The 27,469-nt window shown below is 40.4% G+C and overlaps 1 protein-coding gene across 1 annotated transcript in view; it reads left to right on the top strand.

The window, feature by feature from the left end:
* Positions 1 to 2,529: 2,529 nt before the first annotated feature.
* The window catches only part of LOC139737070 (beta-TrCP-like), a gene marked incomplete at its 5' end in the record, with an annotated part of 50,625 nt that continues 25,685 nt past the window's right edge, over positions 2,530 to 27,469 (top strand). Inside the window, 2 exons of the mRNA XM_071647748.1 lie at positions 2,530 to 2,746; positions 23,560 to 23,746. Coding sequence (XP_071503849.1) covers positions 2,530 to 2,746; positions 23,560 to 23,746 — 404 coding nt within the window. The remainder of the gene's footprint in view (positions 2,747 to 23,559; positions 23,747 to 27,469) is intronic.

Genomic DNA, 27,469 nt, shown 5'->3' on the forward strand with positions numbered 1-27,469 from the left:
CCAAGCCACATACAACTGTATAGAAGACTACAATGTAAGCTTTAGGGTGGTCCACTCCTTTTATCTGTCTCTGGCCCTGAGTTATTTCCTGTGTACATAAGAAGACAAACAACATGCAATACAGTATCTGTATGGAATGTGTTTCATGTGTTCGGTAATACAAAGATTACATACTATTTTTTTTAAATTAGATTTTTAGGCCCCAGCGTATTTGACGAGACACACTAATATAGTCAAGGTCAGAGACTGCAATTTCATAGTTCAAGCAATGATCTGCAAAGCATGTTATTGGCATTCAATCATCATACTATGGTATGCATCGCTAATAAATCAAGTAACTCTTTGTTTACGTTGTGCATGTGTGGATACTACAATCTGTGCTATAATGCGAGAAATGTAAAACAACATCTAATGAAACTCCTACATGTAGGATTATTTCCAAGTATCATTTCAAATAAGACGTAATGATGGCCTACCCATACACTGTACATGCATGTTCTGACACACATGGTTTGATGAATCCACACATTAATTATACAATATAGGCAATGAGCTCGTCAAATAATTTCATGTGACTTTTAGGATACAACAAAATTTTTATGGAACATTGGTTATCTGCAGAAATTCTGATAAATCCTGCCCATTACCGGTATCAATTCCCTTAGTCCTTGCTGGTACCATTCAGTGGAACACATCATGACTTGGTATTTCGTACAGTGCATCTAATGCAGCAATAATTTGTATTTTGGTGTATAATGATTTTTTTTTGCAACTCACCGAGAAGGGCGTCTTGTTGCTGTAAACAAGGAATGTATGTTTTGTCATATTATGCCCTGTGTGTACACTCTCTGAGTTGCCATTGTATTCATGGCATTGGTGGTCATATACTCCAGTACATGTATGTGCCCAGAGTTGAGAAACATACCAAGACGTGTTTCACAGTCATTCAGCTGTACATTGTGAATGTTACATTCATATCAAGCCATGGGGAAGCTACATGTAGCAAGGTGGGACAAGGTGGGACATACTGCATGTACCTGCAAGTACATGTGTACCTACATACCAATGGCAAAAAAGCTATTAATGTACGACCTCAACTGCAGGTCAGTAGTTCCACTGACTACTGAAACCCAGCACTGACTGCCCTATTATGTCTGGCATCAATAGCAGGTGCAGTAAAATCAACAATATGCTGACTCAGAGGGAACATCAAAAGTACATGTATGTCACAGGTACTACAGTGCTCTCTGATAGTATAAGACATACTATGTGCAGACATTAGTGTAATTTCTCACAGACGAAAAAGCGTTATGTCTATTGCGATCCAAGTACCAAGGTTTTTTTATTCTTTTTTTTTTTGAGCCCTTTCAAACGGACAGAAGTATCCCGCTATTTGCTGATGGTGATAATTTGTCGACCAAATTATACACACCTGAAATCTACTCTATTTGGTAAATGATGACCTTTGCCCTTGTGTGAGTGCGCTGTTGTGATGTGTATTTTGAATGATGTGATATTAAAAGCAAACACTTTCACATGTAGGCCTATGCATTTTACTTTTGTGAAACTTGGCTCCTTGCAAAATTTGCTCAAATTTCTGGTTTTACAGTCGGTATTCAATGTAATGAAATCCTCATTTGAGCAGTTTTTAAAAAAGGCACAGATTGAGATTTTTTTTTAATGGCATAAATTGGGGCCTTTCAGAAAAACAACAACAACAACAACAACAAAGAACACAGAATGTCATACAGCTTCCACATGTAATGCATGATACACTACAAAGGAGCTAATAATAGTTCATGAAAACCTACAAAATACAATGTAGCTGCATTTTTGCACAGAAACTTGTCACTGAAGGTCAAGTTACTGTAGCTCTTCTTCGACAGACAGTGGCTGTTGTGACCAGTGTTCATATCTTTTGCATAGACTGGATTCAAAGAGTGTCTCTCCTATCTCAGATAGTGTTTGTGATTGAATATACAGGTTTGGCATCTTCTTTTGATCAATGTGTTATTGGATACAATGTAAGTAATATTCCTGTTGGTACGTTGTATCTCTTCCTTTCTTGTTTGAATGGTTTACCTGGATGGTTGGGTTGATTTTTAACCCGTTGAGGACGGACTGATTATGCTACATGTATAACAAAACGCATTTCTCATAGACCCCTGCCGGAGCATACTTGGGACTCGTCCTCACCGAGTTAATACTTTCATGTTTTATCTCCTACAATTTGTATATCCTACATATCATATGCATTTGTGTGAATATTCTTCTTGAGGGTTAGATTAGAGAACAATGACTGCAGTGAATGCAGATTTTGAGGAAAATGATATGTTATGTGATATCCCTGAGTGATGCATTTAAAAACATATATTAGGTAGGAATGGTTGCGATTGAATGGTGTCATGCACGGGTGAGGAAAAAGGAGACGAAAGTTTGCCAAGTGTATCTTTCGTATAGCAGTGATGGAGGACCACTTGTAACTATCTCCCTGTCACCTTTCCTTTGCTATTCCTGCTTTGTTGACAGACCATCAAGTTGCGGTCAGTGTCCAAGGTGCGGGAGCCGTCGCCGAACTACCAGGAGGAGAAGGAGTACTGCCTGGACAACTTCGACAAGTGGACGGAAAATGAGCAGCTGGAGTACGTCCAGGCGCTGATCCTGCGCATGTGCCACTACCAGCACGGCCAAATCAATGCATTCCTCAAGCCCATGCTCCAGCGTGATTTCATCACAGCACTGCCAAGTAAGAATCTCATCATACATTAGTTACATTCACACAACATTCCTGAACTTAAAGTTTCGTTTGAAGATTTAAGCTTTGATGATTAGCATGTAAAAGCACTCAAAAGTAAGCTATTTTAACGATTACTCAATGAATTAGAACCACAAGATTTTTCAAGGTTGACGCTCTATCCAGGAGCCACGGGGGGTCCCCACTTTTAATTTAGCATCGTGTGGACACAATAATCAACAAATTTGAAAGTTAGCTTGACTTCTCCGTAAACCCTATTCCCCCTCAGCTTCCGGGTCAACCTCCAGAGTGTGTTTTACACTACTGTATCATTGCACCAAGACCAGGTTTATCGCTGGCTCTATGTATTTCTTCGGGTTATGTGGTTGTATCATGGAGTGGGACTCTTGCTCAAAAGTTAAATCTTTAAAAATTGGTGTCGTGTGGATGGGCGTCATGTAGTTTAGGGGGCCAGACCTTATAAAATCATTGATGAGTAGCTACCATCGATGATAATATTAGCTTCTGTGTGAAGGTACAACTACTCTTTTGACGGGACACCCCCTTCCCTCCTCCCCTCGCACGCAAGCCTTAACCCGCTGAGGACGGACTGATTTTGCTATAACACGCATTTCCCATAGACCCCTGCCCGAGTATACTCGGGACTTGTCCTCGACGGGTTAAAGGCAATGTTACACTGCCATAATAACATGCTGCGGATCATCCTGCAGAGAATCAACAAGATAATATGAGACAGTGTCTCATTGCTCGAATTAATGTGGTACTTATCACATTAGCCATTTATTGCATTAGCTACTATCACGGTAATTGGCACCAGTGTGTATGCATGGCTGCCATGTTGATGCCATTTATTTGTGTACGTGCACTGGCTTGCAGTATGTAGATGTGCACGTTAATTTATCACATTAATTCAGTGCGCAGTGTGTTCCACCGTCAGAATGGGTATTTGATGGAAAAATCTTGCTCCCGCCTGAAGATTTGTATCATGCTAGGGATCATTCTGTTTTGTGTGATTTTTGGTGTCACATTGCAGATTCACACAATGATATCCAAAGTTGATAGATACTCGTGTGTTAGGAGTAGCTGTGTAACACACACTTTTTTCTCTTTCTTTCCTTGTTCCTTTTCATGAATATTATCTACCCATGAAGGGGCTATGCATCAATCTAGCCCTATCTCTTTCAAGATATTGTACACACATCATCATTCTCTCTCTCTCCCAGGTAGAAGATTGAAAATGGCAGAACATAAAAGCTTGCACAGGAGTAGATCCAAGTGCACATCATATAATACAATCTTTGGACATGAAGTTCTTTGTTTCAGAAAGGACTAATCATGGATGCAGACTGTATCAGCTGACACAAATCTTGTGATGCTATCACCAGGATTATCAGCAGCACAAGAATAATGCGGACTTCCCATCGGAATACTTTGATGTGTTTCACCACTTTTGCAGAAAAACTTGTGTCAAATATGACATTATTTCCAACATGGGTACTGTGCACTCTGTTTGCTTGTGTGTTCATGTACAGTACATGTGTGTGTCACTGACCTGTGGTGGCCTCGAAAAATCCCCCCTCACCATTAGCTGCTGTGAGCGCTTGATAAAGGCAGGGAGGTGGAAGACCACCTCCCTGATAAAGGAGTGTCTGTGGGAACACATATTGTAGAATGGGCACTCGTACAAAAAGACAGCACTGCGGACTCTCCAAGGCTATGCGAATTTGATATTCTGGGTCTCATGCACCTTTACATGGATGTGGATTATTGAACCATGAATACGTTCAAGGAGTATGAGATGACAGTGAATAAATTATCAAATATTGACTTTAAAAAAAAAATGCTGCAATCTCATCCAAACTTATGGCTCTGGGCTATCATGAGAAGATAAAAAATGTGAAGTGGGAAGAAAGTTTGGTATGATTGGGTGATGTGTTTTTTGTTTTTGTTTTTATTTGATTACAAGTCTAACAAAGTGAAGGGAGAGAAGGCTCTGGAGTTTCTTGTGGAAAGGAAATGATGAGAGAGTGTGAACAGTGATTGAAGTATAGAAGGGGGGGGGTTAAATTCTGGGATGGGAGAGAGTCAAGATCAAAGTGTTGTTATAAAGTTCAGGCAGCAGTTTCATTGTCCATGCAGGGCATGTAAGAAGTTGTTACAGGTTCAAGAGGGTCCACCAAAGATCAAGAGAACAAAAGAAGTGAAGGATCGTCGCGGTTAATAGAGTCCTTGCCATTCATAGAGGATTTGGAGGATAGGTCTGTTTGGAAAAAACAGCAACATCGATGAAAGGAGGGAGGGGAATAATCGGCAGGATTGGATGGTCAGCTGTCATGGACCATTGGGGGTGGGAGAGGCCAGAGCTGAAAGAGGAAAACAGCACAACACGGGGACAAACATTACAGTGTACCTGTACATTAAATGTGTGTATGAAGGCCATGCAAGTGAAACCATAGATAGAAAGCTGGCTTTTCTGTACAGTCATTTAAGGCCATTTTGAATTTGAGCAGACCCATTCATGTACTATGATGCATTGTAATGTTTTGAAGAGGCTACCTACACCCTGGGGAGACGTGTGTGGCATGCATAAAATAAATCATGGACCCTTTGTGGTAGGGTCCATGGATATTGTAATGAGTGCTGAGTGCCATATTTCAGATATCTGTTTGTACGATGTGTAGGCGTATACTATACAATTTGTATCCATTCTAAAGCACAAATGCACTTACCTAGCACTTTCAATGAAAATCCAAAATTTGAGAAGAACATTCTGTTTTCTTTGTCTTTTATGTATACTCAGAAGCTGATCACATTATTATGACCAGGCAGCTGTTGCAGGGATGCCAAGTTCAAACAATTTTTATGAGTGAGATTTTCATGACTCGGCATCTCGGCGCGCGAATGTGCGCGCGAGCGAGGGTGTGGGAGGGGTTTCCCCCCTCTCACAGCCCGGTAGGGAGCTTTTTCAATTTTTAGCTCTTAATGATGCGATCAGGTGCATACTTAAGTGACTATATTTTACATATTTTGAAAGACAAAGGGGTTATATACCTTCAATTGCATCAATCACTTTAATCCTTTGAGCTGTGCTCATCATTATAGGCCCAAGTTGCAGACATCGCCCGATGTGTGAGAATAATGGGTGCCATGCGTGAGACAGACCCTAAATGCTTGAGTCTCATGCAGAATGCGTGAGTCTTGGTAGCTCTGCATTGGCTGTGTATACACAGATTGTTGTTTGGTACATCATTGTACAATGTGCCTGTACATTCAATTTTACATATAATAGCATGGGTTTTCACATGTACGGCAAAGTTTATGAGACCATCCATAAGCGTCTGCTGTTTTTACACAAAGATTACTTTAATAGATTTGACTGCAGTTGCCTCAGTTACTGCCAGAGATATCTGTAGGATGTATTGTAGTAGCATTGGTTTTGAACAATTGATTAGCCAAGCACTAAAATGTATTTTTGAAAAGTGATATTGTATTTTACTATCTTTTTTTCCAAGTGTCTGCCCTTGTGATTCGACCAAGCCTCAATATTTTCATATTCCAAGTTCTAGTATACCTGTCTATTGAAAATAAGTTTGTGTGTTCACGTTGGTCTCCCTGCCTTGGAGAAAAACAGATGATGAGGGGTTTTGTCTCCCACTTTGTTTAAATGTGAACTTGTGTAAGATGAAAAGCTTGTTGAATACATTTGTACAAGGGCGAATCAGAGGGGAGAATGATACTGTTTGGCAGTCAACATCACAATGCATGTATGTCATTGTGTACAAAGATCAAAGGTGAAAATCACTTCCACATTTTGAATACAGTTTCTTCGAGTGCAGGATGAGTGCCTATTGTGACCCGTAAGGCAGTCATGCATGGGCTGTCTCGTCAGTGTGGTGGGAAGTGACAAATGTGAATGCTCACTCCACGTAACTGTCTCCCAGTCTTGGGGACCAGTGTGAACGCAGGGTTTGAGGCAACAACATGACTGATCCAATTAAGGGAGTGACCACGCCCGAGTGCCGCAGGAGATATGTGGAACTTCCTTGCAGCAAGGGTAAAAAACATGACATCGAAATGACCTGACGGGATTAAGATTCCAGATTAGATGATTGGGCAGGGTTCATAAAAGGATGTCCAAATTTGATACGAAAAAATTATGGATAAACAGATTGATATTACCTCATTTTCTACTGCAGTCATAGTTTTCATGTAAATTCGGCCGATTGAAAAAGAAAAATAGTTTGTTGACATCATACACCTGATGCATAATTTCTAATTATGCTAATGCAGTAGTTGCATATCATGATTGATCAATTGTGGTAACCATATGCCCCACTTATACTCGGAGAAAGTTTGTTTCTTGAGCTTTTTGTAGTCTTTACAACAATAACAACAACAGCAGAGATCATTTGCTCACCACAAACAGACTTGAACTGGAAGAGATTAAGTTATTCAGTTTCCTTTTTTTTTAGACTACTCTTGGTACGTGTAAGTGGTTTTAGAGGTGATTAAAGCCCTTCCTAGCTAGGTATAAATACTAAATACTTTGAGAAGAAACACCCTGGAGTTGTCTGTATACAATGTACATTTTATTAGGACCACTTTGTTTTTAGATATCACAGGCATTTCAAAACTGATTTTCATCAAATTAAATTCCTCTTAGAATTGTATGCTCTTTGATATTTCATAAGTGGTTTCTACGTATCTCACAGAAATGTTGTAAACCTGCATCCCCATCTCAATCAAAACCATACCATTCCTAACTGTGCACAACTAATGTACAACATACAGCTATACTGCATTCATCAGTAGCAGCAACAGTGCAATTCACTGCACAGTTCAGGGCAGTACAAAAGACATTTCACATATTTGCCCGAGTGTTTGGGCAAGTGCACTTTACTTTCAACTAGCAATTAAGTTCTGATTCTTCTTTCTTTCCCTTTCCCAAGAGTAAGTATTTGTTGCCCCAAGCAAGCTGGCCTGTTGGTGTGTAGCACCCAATCCATCCATGACAAAGACCCCGTTTACAGTGCGGGGCTGGGCCGAGCCGCGGCCGAGCCGCGGCCGAGCCCAGCCTCAATTGCGAGGCCTGGCCCCGCAATTTTGTCCGTTTACACTGCCGGGCTCGGCCGCGCTTTTGATTCAAACCTTTCAATATTTTGTCGTAGTGGCGCTCTGCTTGTAAACAAACGCAATTTGGTATTGTCTGGTTTTCAGACCCTTTGCCAAATGAATTCCGTGGCGACGAAGTCGCCATTCAGGCAAAGGCCTTTACCGAATGAAAAAATCCTTTGCAGGCCAAAACCACCCTAAACTATACTAGTTTTCGACGTTGAAGGGGTTAATATCCTGAACAGCGAAATAGTACAGCAGAGGGTTTGGAAGCCAGACTAAAATTGGCTGTGCATTTGGCCCAGTTTACATTTACACTGAGAAAATGCCGGGCCCGGCCGCGGCCAAGACCACCTCCAGAGCGTGGCCAAATGCGAGGCCAATTTTGGCCTCGCATTTGGCCTTTTGCGCGTTTACACTGAAATGAAGGTGGACTCAGCCGCGGCCGAGCCACGGCCGAGCCTCGCACTGTAAACGGGGTCTACATGTATCTTTGCTACAGCATAATGTGTACATGTGTATGGAAGAGGTTGGAGCTACTCATGGGTATTATTATATCATGTGTCAGATCTAATATTGATATGGTTGAAACTTGAAATCAATAAACCACATGAAATCTGTCTATATGATTTCATCATGCAAGCTGCTGATCTTGTCACCCAGAATTATTTTTAGCAAGTAACCTTGGGATAAGCCAGTAATATTGATAATTTATAACACAATACATACACGCATTGGCATATTGCAACTGTATGAGTGCACATGTGGTGCCAAGTCTACCGAGCACATTTATAGCAAGCCTATTTTATACTGTAGAGGGAAATTGTGTCAGCTGCTATCTTTTGGCCTCTGGCTCAGGGCACTGCTAATCTTCTTCTCTTAGCCATATCAACAAATATTAAAGGTTGCAGAGAAAAATATTGGTGGGCAATGTTTGATACACTCTCTATGTTTTATCATTGGGTAGAGATAGTGACCACAATTATTCCAGAGAGATGAATGACCAGCACCTTTTTCACCCCAAATTGGTGATGCGTTTGTCAAGGATGAACACCTACAGCCTAGAGCAATGCAGTGAGATGTAAAAGACGAAGGAGCGCTAGAGAAAAGTCGGGATTTAAAGGGACAGGAGAGGGAGGAACAATGCCAGAGACGATGGGCAGCAGTAAATTTGATAAGTTGGGCAGAAGCTTGCATGGCTGCCAGGCCATTGGAAATGAGATGAAGACAGGGTTTAAAAAAGCAGGGAGGCATATCGAGAGGGTGGAAAGTGGGGATAGCACGAGGGAAAGATTTACACGCAGGATAAGACACAAGTGGCTGGATTGTGAGGAAACAAAATGATCACGTCGGGAGGCACTGGCATGCACGCAAACTGTGCGCATCTCTGCTGCAATCGTTATAAATGCTTTTGCCGCAAAGGGCTGCACATGCATGCCAGCCAGCCACAAGGAGGCAGAAGGTTTATTCATATTAATAGACAAATCGCAGAAAAGGTGTCTTGGAATGTCTTCATGTCACATACAATGTAGTGCATTCATTTCCAGGTAAATGATGATTAGCCAGTAAGTAGACTAATGTGTGTGAGATTGATTGCATACAAATTGCACTTCACTGGGTATGGCAGCATCTGTATGCATAGAAACAGTTCTTCCTTCTTCTTTTTTTCTTTTTTTTTTAGTTAGTTATGTGAGTAACTTAAGTTATTGTTTACATAATTTGTATATTTTTTCTTTGGATGGTTTCTTGTCTTATTGTTGATTTTATAAAATCCCAAGATAATGGCCATTATTGTGGAGGTAGATGGATTTAAAACAATCAAAAATCTTTTTTTTGGTTGTTTTTTCAGAGAAAGATAGATCAAAGACCAACAGTGTCAGTAGATAGATATTATGAATATCATGAAATGGTGCAGCAATTGTGTGATGAGTCACCATTTCTGTAACATATTGTAACCAGAGACCCCCTCACATCATCACCATTTCCAGTAGTATGCTGCCACCACATGTTTTAATGAGTCATGACCTCTATGCCTGAGTTGCCTAGGTAACAACCGACATTATATAATGCGGATGAGTAGAAGGCTAATGTGCCTTGTATTCACTGGCTCCCAAGCCCTACTATGTGCATGTACCCCATAAAGTTACGTGTATATATTAAGACGCACCCGTGTATAAGACACACCCCTATTTTCGGACCTGAAATTGAAAAAAAAAAACAAAACATGTAAATTTCCACGCAAATATTGTGCGTGTCATACATATTATTTCAGCTCAAAATTTCCCTACAATGTAGCATGTATTTGCTCTATTTTTCGTTTCCTTTTAAACTTTCTTTTCACGATATTCATCGCACATCGGCAAAAAATGGAAGACGTAAAATGCGAGACTTGTATACGGTACTCACTTGCTATTGTTTCACCCAGAGGGATTAATACACCATTCAATCGTGTTATCATACACATGTATGTATTTAGCGTAGGCTTGTCTCTCATATTAAGCGCGTGCCAGAAGCAAAATATTCATAATGAAGAATAAGAAAAACATTAACAATATTGTAGCAGAGATATCGTACACTGAGACGTATGGTGCATACAGGTAATCACTTGCATTGTTTCTTCGGAGGGATTACTGCTAACACGCCATTCAGTCGTGCTATTATATCTACCGTAGATGTGTCTCTAGGACTAGGTGCGTGCCGGAAGCAAAATGTTCATTATGAAGAATAAGAAAAACAATTCCTGTAGTACAGAAGAGGGATCTTGCGCTGAGACGTATGGTGCGTACGGTTACACTCACTGTTGTTTCGCCCGGAGGGATTACCAGTAATACGTGTGTCTCTTGTACGGTGCTAGGCTTTTGCAAAGGCAGCTCGCTATAATATCAACACACGCACACAGAGAGCAATGGACTCAAACACGCAGCGTGAGAGTCCATAGTGAGCTGCCTTTGCGAAAGGCTAGGACGGTGCATGAAACAGAGCAAACGCCATATGCATGCATGCTTGACACATCGTAAACATCACGGTGACGTAGGGTTCTACCGGGTATTTTACAGCTGTTGTCTATGGCCAGATTGATACTAGTACATCGAAAAGTTTTATGATGTCGGTAGTGATACCTGTACATCGCGTATCAACAGCTAGGCTGGCTGTGGCTAGACTGATATACATTGGTAGGTTCCAATGATACATCGCGTATTTACAGCTGTTGTCTATGGCCAGATTGCTACATCGGTAGGCCTATGTAAGTTTTAATGATGCATCCCGTATTTCCAGCTGTTGTGTGTGTCCAGATTGATACATCGCTCGTTATAGGTAAGTTTTAATGATTGCTTACCTCCGAACGCCGATGGGCGTAAATGGCCCAAGTTGACCTTATAAAATTGGGTGTACGTGACAGATTTTTTTTTTCCCTGATTCAACTGTACCCGTGTATAAGATGCACCCCCGATTTTCCATATTTTTCGATGAAAAAAAAGGTGCGTCTTGTACACGGAACTTTACGGTAGAGTGGACTGAATGAATTTGGCTACCTTACCACGCACTGGCTACCAAGCCATTTCGCGCTTACTTAATGTCAGTGTTCATTTGTAGCTGTTGTATTTCTGGCTAGATTACCAAGTGTCAAGTGGCGGTAAGTGTACCTCTGTCTTAATTACCATATTTGTAGATATCCTCACCTAATGATTGTTATCAGCTTCATCACTCACTACTTGCTCGAACTCGAGTCACACTAGCCAGATCAGCGTGGTTAGCCTGCATGCTCCCATTCACGCACTCAACTACGGCTATCATTCCACAGTGTTAGTCACACTCTATCTTGGTCAGCATCCACATTTCACACACCTAATCCTCAAATGTCTCGCGAGTAGCAGAGTAACATTTTTTATTTCCTCCGAGCTTCGATGACTAGGTAGGCGTCCGCTGTAGACGAACTGGTGCAGTTCATGTATTATTTAGATTACACTTGACAATAACATTACCACACCTTTGAACAATCGCCATTCAACCTTCAGGTATTCAACACTCGTTAACTGCTGTACCAGGCAAATTTACCAATAGTCCCAAATGTTTTGACCAGAAGGTATCAGTTCAAACAATTTTAATTCTGGGTCTCAATACTGAAATTGCATTGTAACGTAACTTGGCAATTTGTATATTTTCACATTCATAATCAATTTTAGTTAATGAGTGCATACTTGGTGGTTTTCAAACAAAAAGGTAGTCAGCAAAATAAAAGGATAACACTGAATGAGGCTGTGGAATTTGGTAGTTATGACAGATGTTATACAAGTGTAAACAGAGAGATTGCTATTTCACAACAAGTTATGAAACCCCACATAATTTATTTCAATTATGGACCTTATCCAACGCTGCACACTGGCGCCGGGCCGATGGTCCCAGACCGTTAAAGTCATTGTCGGGCTTAACCAGGGGTCGCACTTAACTTTTTTTTAAACTAGCCAGGCAGACTACTTAGAATCAATTTTGACACTGAAGCAATATTTTGGCTAGCCAGACGGACTAGTTACTTCAGAATTTTATGATTTTTAGCTAGTCCGACATGATTTTGGGTGGCCAATAGCCAGCGGACCATCGCCAATTTCGAACCCCGGCTAGTAACTTTTCAGGAATTGCCAATTTTACTGGTCCGACATGACCAGTAAAAAAAAAAAAAAAAAAGCATTGTCAGGGTCAGATGAAAGAAAAAGAGCAGCCCTGATCAGGGAGAAATAGAATGCAATCGCACCGTTCAACAAAACGCAAGTTTTTGTTTATGTATACAGCTTGTACAGTTAGTTGAGCATAAAAGTAATCCACAATCTTGAGCGCTACTCGTGATTGCTTCATCGTTCACACTTTATGGCCATCGGCACTGCTCACGCACTGCACTGCCATTTCAAAGTATGTACAATGTAACCGCTGAAATGCACGTAATCCCCCGACCCTCGTTCGTTCGTTCATTTGCTTACGATCGGCGGTCATGCATGGCCAAAGAGTATAGAAGTACACACATTTTATACTCTATAGCCATGAATTTTTAATTGAGATACACGTGCATGATATTTGCTAAATCCAGTCGCAACGTGAAAAAAAAGAAATACTCATTCAAAAGCTTTTCGTCTAATGAAACTATTCACACAAAATGGAATAATATGTTTTTGAAATGCGTGTGCAGCCTTATCATTATATCCTTTGCATTTTTGTTCCGTCCTCCGTCCTCCAGTTGTTCTTTCTTATTTGTTTTGTTTGTTTATTTTTTTCTAGTTAATAAACATTGGCGTGTACGTTACATGTTAGACAGATTAAAGCCAAAATAATTCATGAAATCATCTTGATCCCGCCGGGTGACAACAGCATAAAACAAGTTGGAATAACCATGTTAATCTACTTGTTGCCAAGGTTTAGAAAATGTAAAAATGTATTCAGCAGTGTTTAACAGATCTGATTATGTTCATTTTAATTAAATACACAGCATTTCACAAATGAATAATTTCATTCTTTCAGAATTTTGAGGTAGAGATGGGCGCAAATTGGATCATGAAGTTGGTCCTGTCTTGTACCTTTCAAGAACGCGTGCACAATTAATGCGAAAAGATAATCGGGAGAAATATACAGAACACATTTTTAACCCCTTTCAGGCGCATGCATCATAAAAGATTACAGCCGAAAATAATTCATGAAATCGTCGCAATCCAGCTGATATTTGAGGTAGAGACATGCACAAAAAGGATTACAAATTCGGTCCTGTCGTGTACCTTTCAAGAACGCGTGTACAAAATGCAAAAAAATTATCGGGAGAAAAATAAAGAATGCATTTCCAACCTCTTCTGGCGCGTGTATTATAAAAGATTAAGTCCTACATCCGGAATAATTCATGAAATCATCGCAATCCCGCTGATATTTGAGGTAGAGATAGGTGCAAGAAGGATCACAAAATTCGGCCCTGTCGTGTAACTTTCAAGAACCTATGTATAAAATGCGAAGAGATTATTGGGAGAAAAATTAAGAACACATTTTCTACCTCTTTTGACGCATGCATCATAGAAGATTAGGCCTTGCAACCGAAATAACTCATGAAATCATCGCAATCCTGCTGATATTTGAGGTACACTTTGTAGGCGCAAAAGGGATCACGAATTTTGCCCTGTCGTGTATCTTTCAAGAATGCATGTACAAAATGCGACAAGATTATTGGGAGAAAAATGAAGAACGCATTTTTAACCACTTCTGGTGCGTGCATCATAAAATATTACAGTCGAAATCATTCATGAAATCATGGCAATCCCGCTGAGAGCGTGAAATACGCATGCAGCAAATTAGATAACGCATGCTACTCTCCTTGTGCCAATGTTTAGAAAAAGTGACAAATGCATTTGATACCATCTGATTTTGTTCATTTTTACAATGGTAATTCACAAACAAAGTGTCCTTCTTTTAAAATGGTTCTATACACGAGGAAGAGATACAATGTAGGTGCAGAAAGCATCACGAATTCGTCCCTGCCGTGTGCTTTTCAAGAACGTATGCGAAGAGATTTTCGGAAGAAAATTAAAGACCACATTTCAACCCCTTTATTTTTTTTCCCTTCTTTTTCTTATCAATATTCACAAATGATTCCTGTGTATTTGCTGGTCCGACAGAGACAAGTCAGACCGGTAGAAAAAAGGGGTTAGTGTGCAGCCCTGCCTTATCTTTCCATCACTGTGCTAGCCATTGCTCAATCATTCGTACATCCTGCGCCCCAGACGCATAGTACCTAACTTACCCCAGTATGAAAAAAAAAAAAATGTTACCTAACCCTAAAGACAGGCCAAGTCTTTTTCTTTCGAAATAAATGTTAACAATAATCATGAAATCAACCGCTTGATTCACCTCTCTTCGAGATTTTCCCAGGAAATAATAGCCCACTACAATTTCTGCAAGCACCACTCCCTCTGTCGGTGGCCTTGGTTATTTCATTTCATTACGAAATGGTCATTTCGTTGACAAAATGACTGATTTCATAACGAAATAGGCCATGCGACACTTGTTTAAACCATGGTTTTCAATTGTACCACCTTCGTGAATTCGAGCCATTTAGTATTCTCATATAACGGGTACTTGCAACAAGCCCAATTCACATTCAAATTGCAGGGGCTCTCTCATGTGATTTGTCAAGAACTTCTGGAACTTGGGCCAAAAACTCCAGGAATACTTTGTTTTGTTGAATATGTCAAAAGCTATTCATGGCAATATCTTTAGAGTCCATGTAAATAGGATTCAAATAGCAAACTCATGAAGTGGAGGAGATTAAAAGGTGTCTCCAAAATATCAGCACTATGACAATAGGCCCGTTCACACACAATGGAAAAAGTGCGATTTAAAAATCGATTTTCTTATCGCGATCAAAATTTCGAAATTTTTTCGTGTGTGGACAGAAAAATCTCACTAATTACCGCAATCCTTATTGCGATCCAACTCGCACTATTAGTGCGATTTTTCAGAATAATTGCGATTATTTTGCTTGTTTACAAAATCGAGTCTCTTTGAATCGCGCGCGCGAAACTCTATTGGGACTGTGGGGTCAGTCTTCGGTCATGCATGTTTCGCGCATGCGCAATTTGGCCACTGATCGTTCTTTCCTTGCTGCGAAGTGCGATTTTTCCCTGTGTATGAACGGTCGGAAAAAAAAAAATCGAAATTTGGATCGCGATTGTAATTTCGATTTCCGTTGTGTGTGAACGGGCCTAATGATGTGAGGTTTTGTCAGTTTGATAGCCGTCCTTTCAGCTACCCTACCTTTCTGTGGTGTCTCAGATGATATGGGCATATGACTGACTTGTTGGTTGCTAGGTAACTAAATATGCAGCTACCAAAACCTGAGGCTTAATGAGCATGGGTGTGGGGCAAGTGTTTCTATTGAATTGTGTGTCAAGAAGGGATCCATTATGGGTGAAATTTACATAAATTTTCAACACGTTACCATCAGGTCCACAATCCAGGGCATGTGCCAGGAGTTTAAAGACTCCCTCGCTCTTTATTTTTCCTCTCTAGACTTTTGGGATACTGAGTAGTCAGTTCTGTGATCAAATCAAGGACAGAGCAAAAGTTGCATTAGTGTGTACATACTAACATGTATGATTTAGGTGTTTGTTTTTTTTCTCTCTCACTTTTATGTGTTAAAGGCGCATGCTCCCGGTGGTTTAGTCAAATGCATACGCGGGCGCACGGCGCAAGTTTCCTATAGAGACCTATGCTATCGACTCCTCTTTAGCGCTTACGCTGTGGCCCACTTCCCCGAGTCCGAAGAAGTCCGATCCACTGTAGTCAGTGGTCCGATCACAGTTCGGCTCATGATTCTGCTGAGGGGGATGACAGCTTTAGCAAACTTCTTTTGTGATGTCATAATAAGAAGCACGCACCCTGGCATTACTACAGACTGCGCAATGCGCAGAGAAGACAACGAAGGCAACGTTACGTAGCAACACCTACGCACTTATGACAGCTCAACTTCGGTAATCTTCATATCAATGCTAACGGTGACCGGCGCTATCATCAACAGCGCCCTCTATACTACCGGGACTATGCGCCTTTAAGTATCATATTGCCTCTTTTCTTCTTGTTTTGACATTGTAGGTCACCTCTCTCTCTCCCTCTCTCACTTTTCTCTTTTTTTGTTCTCTCTCTCTCTCTGTGAACAGTAGGCCTGTTGACAAAAATTTCTTTTTGAAGTTGATTTTGCTGTATTTATAATCATACGGAATAGGAATCCTCCAGTGTTGGTACTGTGTATATGTAGTGAATGTACTTTAATACAACTATACATAATACAAAGGAAGCTTGGTTTTATATACACATTGCTTTGTACAGGATTACAAAGAGAAGAGGGACAGTATACTGGCTGTGATGCACAAAATCAATCTTGACTGCATCTATGGTTTAACAGCCCCACCCATGCAATTGTGTGTTTGCATATTATGTTTAGCCCAGGGCAAGGATGGATATTACAAAGATATTTCATATTGAGAAACCCGTTTAACATGAAGTCAATTGATGATGCTGGAGCTTCTCAAAAACATACTATATCGTATGCAGATACTGCAACGCCTTTAGTCATAAGACCAGGTTCTTTGAGACAGTTTTATTCCACACAACACAGCGTTTATAAAATGGTATGTTTCTGATCTTGCTCTGAGTTGTGACACTGCCTCTTCTTTAATATTCACTTCAATTCAATTCAATTCAATTCAATTCAATTCAATTCAATTCAATTCAATTCAATTCAATTCAATTCAATTTAATTCAATTCAATTCAATTTGGTTCAATTCAATATTGATCAAGGAACATTTCAAATGTATGAATTCAAAGTTTCAAAGTTCTCCTTGGTATGCATGTACATTGTGTGTATTTGCACATGTATGCAAATGCACAGAATTTTTTTTTCAATTATTTGCAGAGTGTTAATGACTTCTACATGGATGTACTTCTTTATCGCAGGCTTATTGTTTCTTTACATTATGTGACTCACTGATCATTGAAAGGTATGCTAAATTGCGTATTCCATAAGGACAATACATTGTAGCTGTTCATCACAGTTACAATATCTGTGACATTTGTTTATACATCATTAACATGAATTAGTATGACAGAAAACAAAATATCTGAGCTCTCACTCCCAAATGTACATGCAGTGAAGCAAAAACAAAAATATTTGCCTAGAAAAATAATTTGATTGTTACATCAGAAAGAACAAGATCATAGCAAGCAGATTTATTGTCAAAAAAATCAATCCCATTGTGTTCAGTTACATCTTATGAAGGTCATTGCTGTTGGCTACTCATTTGTTATAATGAGATCCTGATAGAGGAAAGATAGGGTTGTGCTGAATTTTGGAAGCTCAAGGGCTTTTTACACTTGTGAATTTTTGCTTAGTCCCGCACCAATGGTGGGGCTAAGGGGAGGGGGGGGGGGGGCGTAGCCCCACCGTTGGTACGGGACTATCCTTAGCCCACTTTCTGTTTACACTCGTTTTTGCCAAAGTGGGCTAGCCCCACCGATAGTCCGGTACTATCTGGCCCTGCAAAATAGCAGGGTTAGCACCGCAATTGCGGTGCCAAGCAAGTGAGTGTAAACAGAACGAAAAAATAATCCTGGGCTAAGCAACGGAGACGAAGTCCGACCCTCACTGACCAATCAGAGACGATGTAATCAAGTGCTGCCGGTGCGTGCGTGTACGTGTACAGTACACAGCGTAAATATGAATATTCATGTGGTTTGGAAAGTCCGGGGCTAAGAAATACAAGTGTAAAAAGGTCAGTTTTCTCCTTAGCCCCGGACAAGAGATAGTACGGGACTAATTGGCAAGTGTAAAAAGCTGAAAAAATTGGTACGGGACTAACGATAGTCCTGGGTCAGAGAAAGTCCGGGGTTAAGAAACACAAGTGTAAAAAGGGCTTCACTGTCCCACGTAGCAGTGAGGTTCCCTAAATGAAACTGCCATTACGCTCTTGTGTAGGATTTTGGTGTACTCACAACCAAATACAGTGCAAGTAGTGACCTGCTGTTGACCAAATTGTATAAAGTGCACTGTATGGAAAAAATCAACAAGTAGATGTGGTCATACATATTGATAATTGCACATTTATGCTCTAACTTAGAGGGTGTGTTTTTTTTTAGAACCAGCTTGCCTTCACTTTTGTTGGCAACTAAAATTCTGTGTCTCATGAGCACGAGTATGATTGGGCACTTGCCCGTTTAAAGTCGTGGGTCCTCTGTCGTAATGCATTTTGGGCTCATGGGAGATATATTTTGTGAAAATGAAATTACTGTGGAATACATGTAGATGGGATGATAGGTACAGAATGTGACATGTACCTTTAAATATCGAGGGAAGTCAATGTTGATCAGTTTATTTTTATTCACAAGAGACAGGTTTTGCCCAGTGTTGCCCCGCACTCCGCTCAGCACCTCGGTAAGAAGAATTGCACATTTATGCATTGATACGAGATTCAAAGTGATAGCACGACACAGGCTTTTACTGTTAATTCCATCCCAAATAACAATGAATGTTATCCACAAGTAATGAATGTATTCATGAGTAATGTGCAAAAGCACATCCTCTAAATAATGTTGCAACATACAAGAAGCCTGAATGTGACAGGCAGTACACCTTTTTGTTCTCATGCATCAACTCAACATGTTGTGCAGTAGTGTCAAAATGGAGTAGAAAATAGGGTCTGTTAGTGCAGTGTGAACAAGGGAATCTCCCAAACTATCCTCCCCGTCACTTTCCCCGTTCACACTGCTCCATTATCCATGCTGTTCTCATGTTCACTCTTTTGAATCTCTCCTTGTAATGAGAACAGGGCCCTAGTGCACTTATGGTCAACTATATCTTGATTTGATACAATCACATCTTTCAGAGAAACAGCCAATCAGCTTGCCGCAATCTTCATTGGTTACCTGGAACGCTGAGGTGGGGGTGAAGTTACCATCAGCAGCGGTCTTTGCCTGCTGAATAATGAAAGTTGTATGGCGCATGATATGATTTAGCTCGGGATATTTCCCATGGCATTACTCATCTAAATTATTCAATAGCTCTTGCCCAATTATTCATAACATCATATGGACATGTTGTATGAACACACAAACACAAACAGAAACACACACATACACACATACACCAACACACACACACACATGCACATAAGATATGAGGAGAATATGATGATTGCCCATAGAGACACAGCTGTTCTGTAGGGCCGGCTTAGATCTCCCCGTCTTATCTCACATACATACGTGAATAATTTAGTACGGCCTCCAAGGACAAGGTACCGACAAGCTGGAGTTTTGGTGTCATTCTGTGCACCAGATAAAAATGAACTGGAAAACAGTAACGAACATGAAACATAGACACACGAGAGGGAAGGGAATAATGCACATTATGCAGAAGAAATGTAATATTCCGTAAAAGTTGACGGCAAAGTGCCCTGCTTTCTCAGAGTTGAATACTGCAGTGTGGTCAACCTATACCTTGTCTAAGGTCATGTGTGTGAGCAACAGAAGTTGTCTGCCTCCCCTTCTCTCTCCCCATCTTCCTTTTTCCAATCCTGTTTCAGGAAACTAGAAAAAAAAAAAGAAGCAACAACAGACATCTCCATCTCACTTGCATGGCATGAATCAAAAAGAGTCGTCCATTATGCAGCAGCCATATTTTGTATCCCAGGGTACGGTGTGTGGAGGATGTCAGCTCTTGTTGTTGTTGCTGTTTTTCCTGCATCAAAGACGAAGAACACTGTGTACATGTGCCCTATGTGTGCAGTTGCAGGCTGTTGGCCAAAGCGAGGCACCGTCTTCCGTGAGCACACAGAGTTCGGCCCATGGGGCATCATGTGGAAGTTTGGTGAGTAGGGATGGTTTAATGGGACTGCGTGTGATGCAGCTGATACCGTGACCCTCTCTCTGCATAGGCCTCCTTGACTCGCAAAGGCTCCACCTCGCGATGCAAGCTGCGCATCACCCCGAGACGGACAGGCACCCGCCCTATGGTATATACTTCAGGATGGACCTAGGGACCAGTGCTGGCTGTACTGTACACACCTGTCTGTTCACCATGACAGCAACAAGTTCAATCACACACCCTCCAGCCTGTCCTTGTGTTGGATGTTGCCCAAGATGCCATCATGTGTTGGGATTCTTCTCTAGCTCAGTTTGTTCCGCATACCATCCATCTCCCATGTCACATAGGGCAAGCAAATTTGAAGAAAAACAAATGTCGGGAAAAAAACGACTCACATAGCAATCACTTAGTAGTGTTCAGAGGAATGAGTTCCTGTGTATGGGTGGCTTTATCTTTGCATTATCATTCGATTAATGTCTATGCCATGGCTGTGATGTATTTAGCACTCTGAAAGTAGGTGATTTAGTCTTTTGTTTTTGTCTGTTGGGAAATTTGAAGTATACACTGTCCCAGTATATCAATGAAACATACAGCTCTTGAAAGCTTAGGTCATGTACAGCAGCCTTTAAAGGGAATAATTCTCTACAGAAGCAAAGACCGACTCGGAGAAAAACTACCACAGACTAACTGTGCCATCGTACTTTGCTGAAATTCCGTCTCCCCAAAATTAATGTGATAAATGCAATGGTTTTAGTGCATAGCAAGCACTAGGTGACTTTGCATTTTAAAAGCATTGTAACAGTACATGCATACATTGTAAGCATGTACCTGTGATTGTAAAAACTTGTCTGTCATTTCATTTTCATTGATTCGCTGTTCAGTGACAGTGAATTGGACAAAATGTTCTATTAGTGTGTGCTTAAAATGCATATCCTTGTAAAAATGAAGTTTTGTAACAGGAATGATAATATTCCATGTGAAGAATATTCATTGGTCTATTAAATCAGACACTGCTGTGTTCAGCAGTCAATTATGTCAACAATTCTTGTCATTTTTTACTTTATATTACTTTATATTCGTTACCATTCAGAGCTTTAGTTCATGATAGTGTTAAGTTTGCATCTCGAAATGCAAGTGTAGGAGGAGATGCTATGCGCATTTAATAGCTTATTGCAGGTTTGCAGGTCTAAACCTGTGCTTACCAGTTATATCTCCTGTATGGTATTTCATGTGCTAATTCTGATACACCTATATACAATAATGTAAAGCTATCAGTTCTAGATTGTGCAAGCTTCTATGATGAATGTATTGAATGTTGCATTCATTGAGGTACCATTTTGTACCAGCTGTAGAAACAGAAAAATCATTTAAAAGCAAATCAGAGTAGATATTCATGGGATTATTTTGACTTCTTCTCTCCACCTGTGGAGAGGCTAGGTTTAGCTTTATACAGAAACCCATTGTGGCCAAAATTTTCTTGGGGATTCAGGGGGTTGGATATTACTGATTGGCACCGTTAGTACTAATATGTGCAGGTTGGTAAACTGTAATTCAGTCACTGTGTCATCGCTATTATAACTCTGAACTCACTTGAGATAAGATTGGCTTTTGGCACTTATCCCATGGATGTGTCAAGAGATGAGAAAGAACAAATATGTCAGTACTTTTATGGAAATTAATACTTAAAGATAACTTCCCCTATAAAGGAGCTGAAAGTCCAGCATTCTGATTTCCTTGGATGCATATACTGCTCAGGAACTAGCTTGGGAGGGCATAGTACCTACATGTACTTCAGTCATGTCGTTATTCCTGGAATGTTCTCAAATTTTGTAGCTGCTTAATTATATTTGATTGGCGTGGAAATTGATTTATGAATAGAGAAGCTATGTTTGGCTGCTGTGTTGACCAGCAGTTCCTGGATGATAAAAGACGCCCTTCAGAGATAATTGAACCATTAATTTTAAGATCTGTCTCATGAAGGGGGGAGCAATTTTTAATTGGTTAGTCAAGAACCTCGCCAAAATTGAAATTCTTCACAAATAATGTAAGTTCAGTTACTGTATGTTGCTTGTTACCTCCATCAAGGGAGGAGGTTATGTTTTCATCGGCGTTGGTTTGTTTGTCCGTGTGCAAAATAACTCAAAAAGTTGTCAATGGATTTGGATAAAACTTACAAGAAAGGTTGAGAATGAAACAAGGAACAGGTGATTAAATTTTGGTTGTGATCCGGGAATTTTTATGGATTTTCAATATTTTGGCAGCTAGGGTCAATGAACTTGGGAGTTTAAGCTGAACGTTTTTTGAGGTTTGCATATTATATTGTACATTTTTTAAAAGTTAACGTACCTTGAGAGTAGCGTGCGTCGTCTAACTTGAATTTTCTTTGTGGAAGTCATTTCCTTACAGTCACTGAACTCGCAGCATTTTTGCATAGCTCAGCTTCCAGGATTATGCATTGATTATACCCAATCCTATTACTTGCATCTAATGTAAATAATTTGATCATACTCCCATTGGGTATGTATTCATTTGCCTTTCGTTTCCATGAAAATATTCGCGTAAGGGCGAGCATCTCAGAATATTCTCCCAGTGGGAAAACATTACAAATATTTTGCTATCATGTGATCACGTTAATGCAAATTGGTGACTGTAATATATTTGGTTGTGTTATGTCACCTTGTCTGTGACAAGTGTATATTTTCTGGATAATTTGTAATTCCAGAGAACTATAAATTTTCCTCAATTACATTTCTGCTTGAAGAACTTTTGTACCTGGGGATTTGGAATTATTGTCATAAAAAAAAGTCATGTTTAAGAGTGAATTATTACAGGGAAATGTCAGTTAGCCCTGGTACACACAATGTAATCACTTGTTTGTTTCTCTCTTTTTCCCCACCTCCTCTTCTTCCCTTCCTTCTCTTCCTCTCCCCCCCCCCCTTCCCGCTCCTCCCCATCCCTCTCCCTCCTTGTCCTTCTTCTCGTCACCCTCTTTTCTTCCTCACCCTCCCTTCCTCCCTCTCTTCCCCCTCCTCTTCTTCCTCCTCTTCTTCCTCTTCCTCCTCCTCCTCCTCTTTCTCATTCCCCTTATATCTCCTCTCCCTCCTTCTCTTCCTCCTTCTTGTCATCATCCTCCCACTCCTCCTCCCGCTCCCCCTCTCTCCCTCCTCCTCCTCTTCCTCCTCCTCCTCCTCCTCCTCCTCCTCTTCCTCTTCTTCCTCCTCCTCCTCTTCCTCCTCCTCCTCCTCCTCCTCCTCCTCCTCCTCCTCCTCCTCCTTCTCCTCCTCTTCCTCCTCCTCCTCCTCCTCACAGAAAAAGGTCTGGATCACGTTGCGGAGAAGATCCTGTCGTACCTGGATGCCAAGTCCCTGTGTGCGGCGGAGGGCGTGTGCAAAGAATGGAAGCGGGTCATCTCGGACGGCATGCTATGGAAGAAACTCATCGAGCACAAAGTGAGAACAGACAACCTGTGGAGAGGACTGGCCGAGAGGAGAGGATGGTAAGTTGAACAACTTTTTTCTTCCTTCGTGTGTGACATTCATGTCACCCTCAGGTACATTGTAAAATGATATTTTCTGGAATGAGAGATTTCTCAACATTTTTTGCATGTATTGTTAATTTTGTGGTTGACAAAACTCCCTAACCTCCAAGTTACTCTTCTACCATTTCCAGTTGTCCTCAATCAGAAGGTTGGGGGCGGGGGTGGGAGAGATTAAAAAGGTTTGATTATCAAGCTTTATTCATTTTTAAAAGGTGATATTGGTCAGAATAATGGCTGATATAATGTACCGGTATGTCCACATTGCCTTGTTTTGCGCTCAAAATTCCACAGAGGAACAGCACATAGTTTTGCAACCACCACATGCTAAAGTGTGCACTGCCACGATTTTTTGATAGTCGAGCCTGTAAATACTCAGCTCAAATTTGGCGTGCTGCCATACATACGTCTAGCTGTGACAGATACCCGTAGCTGGATACTACTGCATGAGTAATGTGTGTAACTGGACACTTTGAGTTGAATTTGGCCAAGACTTGTCAGTGCAATCCATCACTGCACATAATACTAGTGTGCAGTATGAAAATACTTTTTGAAAGCAAGAGATTATTAAGCAGAGGGATGAAGATATGATGATGATATATGGGTATTTCCGGGCAGTGACACTACCACCAGGCTATCCCTGGTTGCCGGCAGTGACATGATGAACTTGGAACAAATACCCAAGCTCCGAAATTCTGACATTGTTATGTTATTAAAGTAGTCCACTTTGGGTAGACAAGGCATATTAAATGAAAGCAAGAGATTATCAAACAGAGGGGTGAAGATATGAGGTATGAGTTTTCTTCAATTTGTCTGCCCTCTATACAAATGAAATTTGTAAGATTGCAACTGCTGATCTACAAATTTAAGCAAACATGTCGGAAAAAAGGAACCATGAGTAATCAAACTTATCATCTACTGCAGACAAATAAGATAGCAGATACGCTGTTAGACCATTGTGTAACTGTCATAGACGTGCATAAAAAGCCACTATAATACTCTATGTTAACTGTACATCTTAAAAACAATGGTGCTACTCAGTGTACGGTGATAGTGCAGGTTATGGCATGCCAAGTCATGCAATGTATGTTCAATCTTCTTAGCTATTGGAGATTCACACACACACACACACACACACACACAAATAATAATATAACACCATATCTACACCTCTGCTGAAAGCAATGATTTTGGTAGTGATCATGTATATGTCCTGATTTCTTCAAACTTGCCTACTCAAGCTCATCAGGCCTTAGCACATTTTCCAATAGTTAAAAATCATATTTTGGGGGTTTCTCACACAGAAATAACAGCAAGTTAATTATGCAAAGTATCCATGTACATACAGGTGAAATTCAGCTTCTATTGCAATTAAATTTCCTGCCAATCTGATCAAATGAACTCTGCAATCACTCTCAGCAACTGGGAGCTGTTTGGAGTAGATTCATTAGGAAATACTTTGTTCATGAGAATCAGTTTGAGGTCACGGTCACTATCACACCTCCATGACATTAAAGGGAAAGAGCATGCATGGAGGATGCAGTTTTGTGATTTAATATGTGATGTGTGTTCTCCCAATGTTGGCAGTGAGTCTCCTTGGTATTAGGAATACACTCCTTCTTGTTCAGTTTACGGTAAGGCATGGCTCGACACTAACTTTTTTGTTTGGTGGCCCGATGGGGCCACCAAAATCCTGAATTTCAAATTTTTGGTGGCCCGAGAGAAAAATTTGGTGTCCCGAAAAAAAACAATAAAAAACGTTAAAAGTCCTTTTTTTTAAATGAGTCAAATATTTAAGTTTTATGATAGTAAGAATTAGAAGTTGGACATATCTACTCATAAATAAACTTCAACAAACTTGCAACACCCACTCTCAGGCACTCATTCAGTCCTTTTCATCCATCCTTTAAACAAATTTAACAGCTAATTTCCGGCGCAAAAAGTTACGAATTTATTTACATACTTTTCAAAAAATTTTGGTGGCCCGAGGCGGGCCACCAAATTTACCCTTTTTTGAAATTTGGTGGCCCGACTTTCATTTTTGGTGGCCCCGGGCCACCGGGCCACCGTTAGTGTCGAGCCCTGGGTAAGGGCACTCCTCAATCTCAGTTTATATTTCTAACAGTATCATTAATGACAGATGATTTTTAGTTGAAAAAAACAAACAGCATATGAAGATTATCAAAAGCATATAAACAAGTTAAATATTTTCTAGCTTTACTTTTTTTTTTTGTCTGAGGAGATCAAAAGCATAAAAAGAACTGAATGATAATATACAAACTTCTAACATACATGTGTAATTGGTAGTCTCTACAGCCTAGGCTACCCAACTGGCCTGTTTGAATATGGAGGGAAAACAGGTTTATGTAGATTGCTATCTCGTGCTCACAGCAGCATGTATGTGACATGACTAGAAACAGAAGGAAGTACTGAAATCAGTTCTGTCAGTGTTCAGGCATGAATGAAAAAAAAAAGAGCAATCAGGGAGATTCTCTAAATATTGTGTTACATGCATCTCAATTAATTAAAGGGATGGTATACAGTTTTAGTTGAGAGGGCAATTCAGCTTTTAACGTTTTGCGAGATATTGAGAAACCACTCTATGAAATGTTACCAAGCACACAATTCTAAGGGGAATCGAAATTTTATTTGATGAAAATCGGTTTTGAAATGACTGAGATATCAAAAAACAAACAAACAAACAACAAAAAGCAGGTAGAACAAAGAGATCCTAATAAAAGTCTGTGGCCTGTCACATTTTGTTAGGATCACTTTTTTTTTATATCTCATGCAGCCATTTCAAGACCAATTTTCATCAAATAAACTGTGAATTCCTCTAAGAATTACATGTTCTTACACGTTTCATTTAAAAGAGGGTTCTCATTATCTCTCACACACACAGGTGGAAACCTGCTGCCCACTCTAAACCAATACTGTACGTCCCTTTTAAAATAAGACAAAGATCAGGGGGGCATTTCATGAAGCATTTTGGTCGGATATTTTTCTGACAAACTGCTACAAGCTACTGAAATCCTTGCATCTGATTGGCTGAGAGCAAATTTGTCCGATAACTTTGTCGGACAAAATGCTTCATGAAATGCCCCCCAGGTATCAAGCAAGACATGTATTCTCTTCCTAGAAAGTAACAATATTTGAAGTTTTTAGGGAGCCTCTTGCCGAATCAGGGAGCTCTGCACTCTGCATGTTTTGTCTTTTTTTCATAGATCACTCTATTTTAAGAAACTTCAGCTTCGCGGAACAAGATGTGACCCAGTAGCCCACGAAGTAACAACCCTTTTCTTGAACCTTGCCCAATATAGTCTAGTCTGCGAGCTGACGTTCATCTCTGTGCATTGATCGAATTCTGAAAGGGCAGCCAGTGTTTAGGCGGAAATACTTGTCCATAACAACAGACAGACACATGTGGGGCTGCCAGCTTCTCCTGGTTTTCAGTGGAGACTCCTTGAAAATCATGTTTTATGTTTTTCTACCCACCGACTCAAAAAGATGCATTTCAAAAAAAACAACAACTATATGTCAAGATGAAATGTCTTTTAATCCCAACTTAGTATGCCATAAATTTTCAACCCACACATCTGTATGTTAGCATTTATACGATCCTATTTCTAAACTTGTGAAATCGGTTCTGTTGAAGTGTCCTCTAAAACCAGAAATGTTCACAGC

The sequence above is a fragment of the Diadema antillarum genome, unplaced genomic scaffold, assembly GCF_040938485.1.
Source record: "Diadema antillarum isolate AM-2024a unplaced genomic scaffold, OU_Dant_1.0 seq00000679_RagTag, whole genome shotgun sequence".
Taxonomy (NCBI): Eukaryota; Metazoa; Echinodermata; class Echinoidea; order Diadematoida; family Diadematidae; genus Diadema; species Diadema antillarum.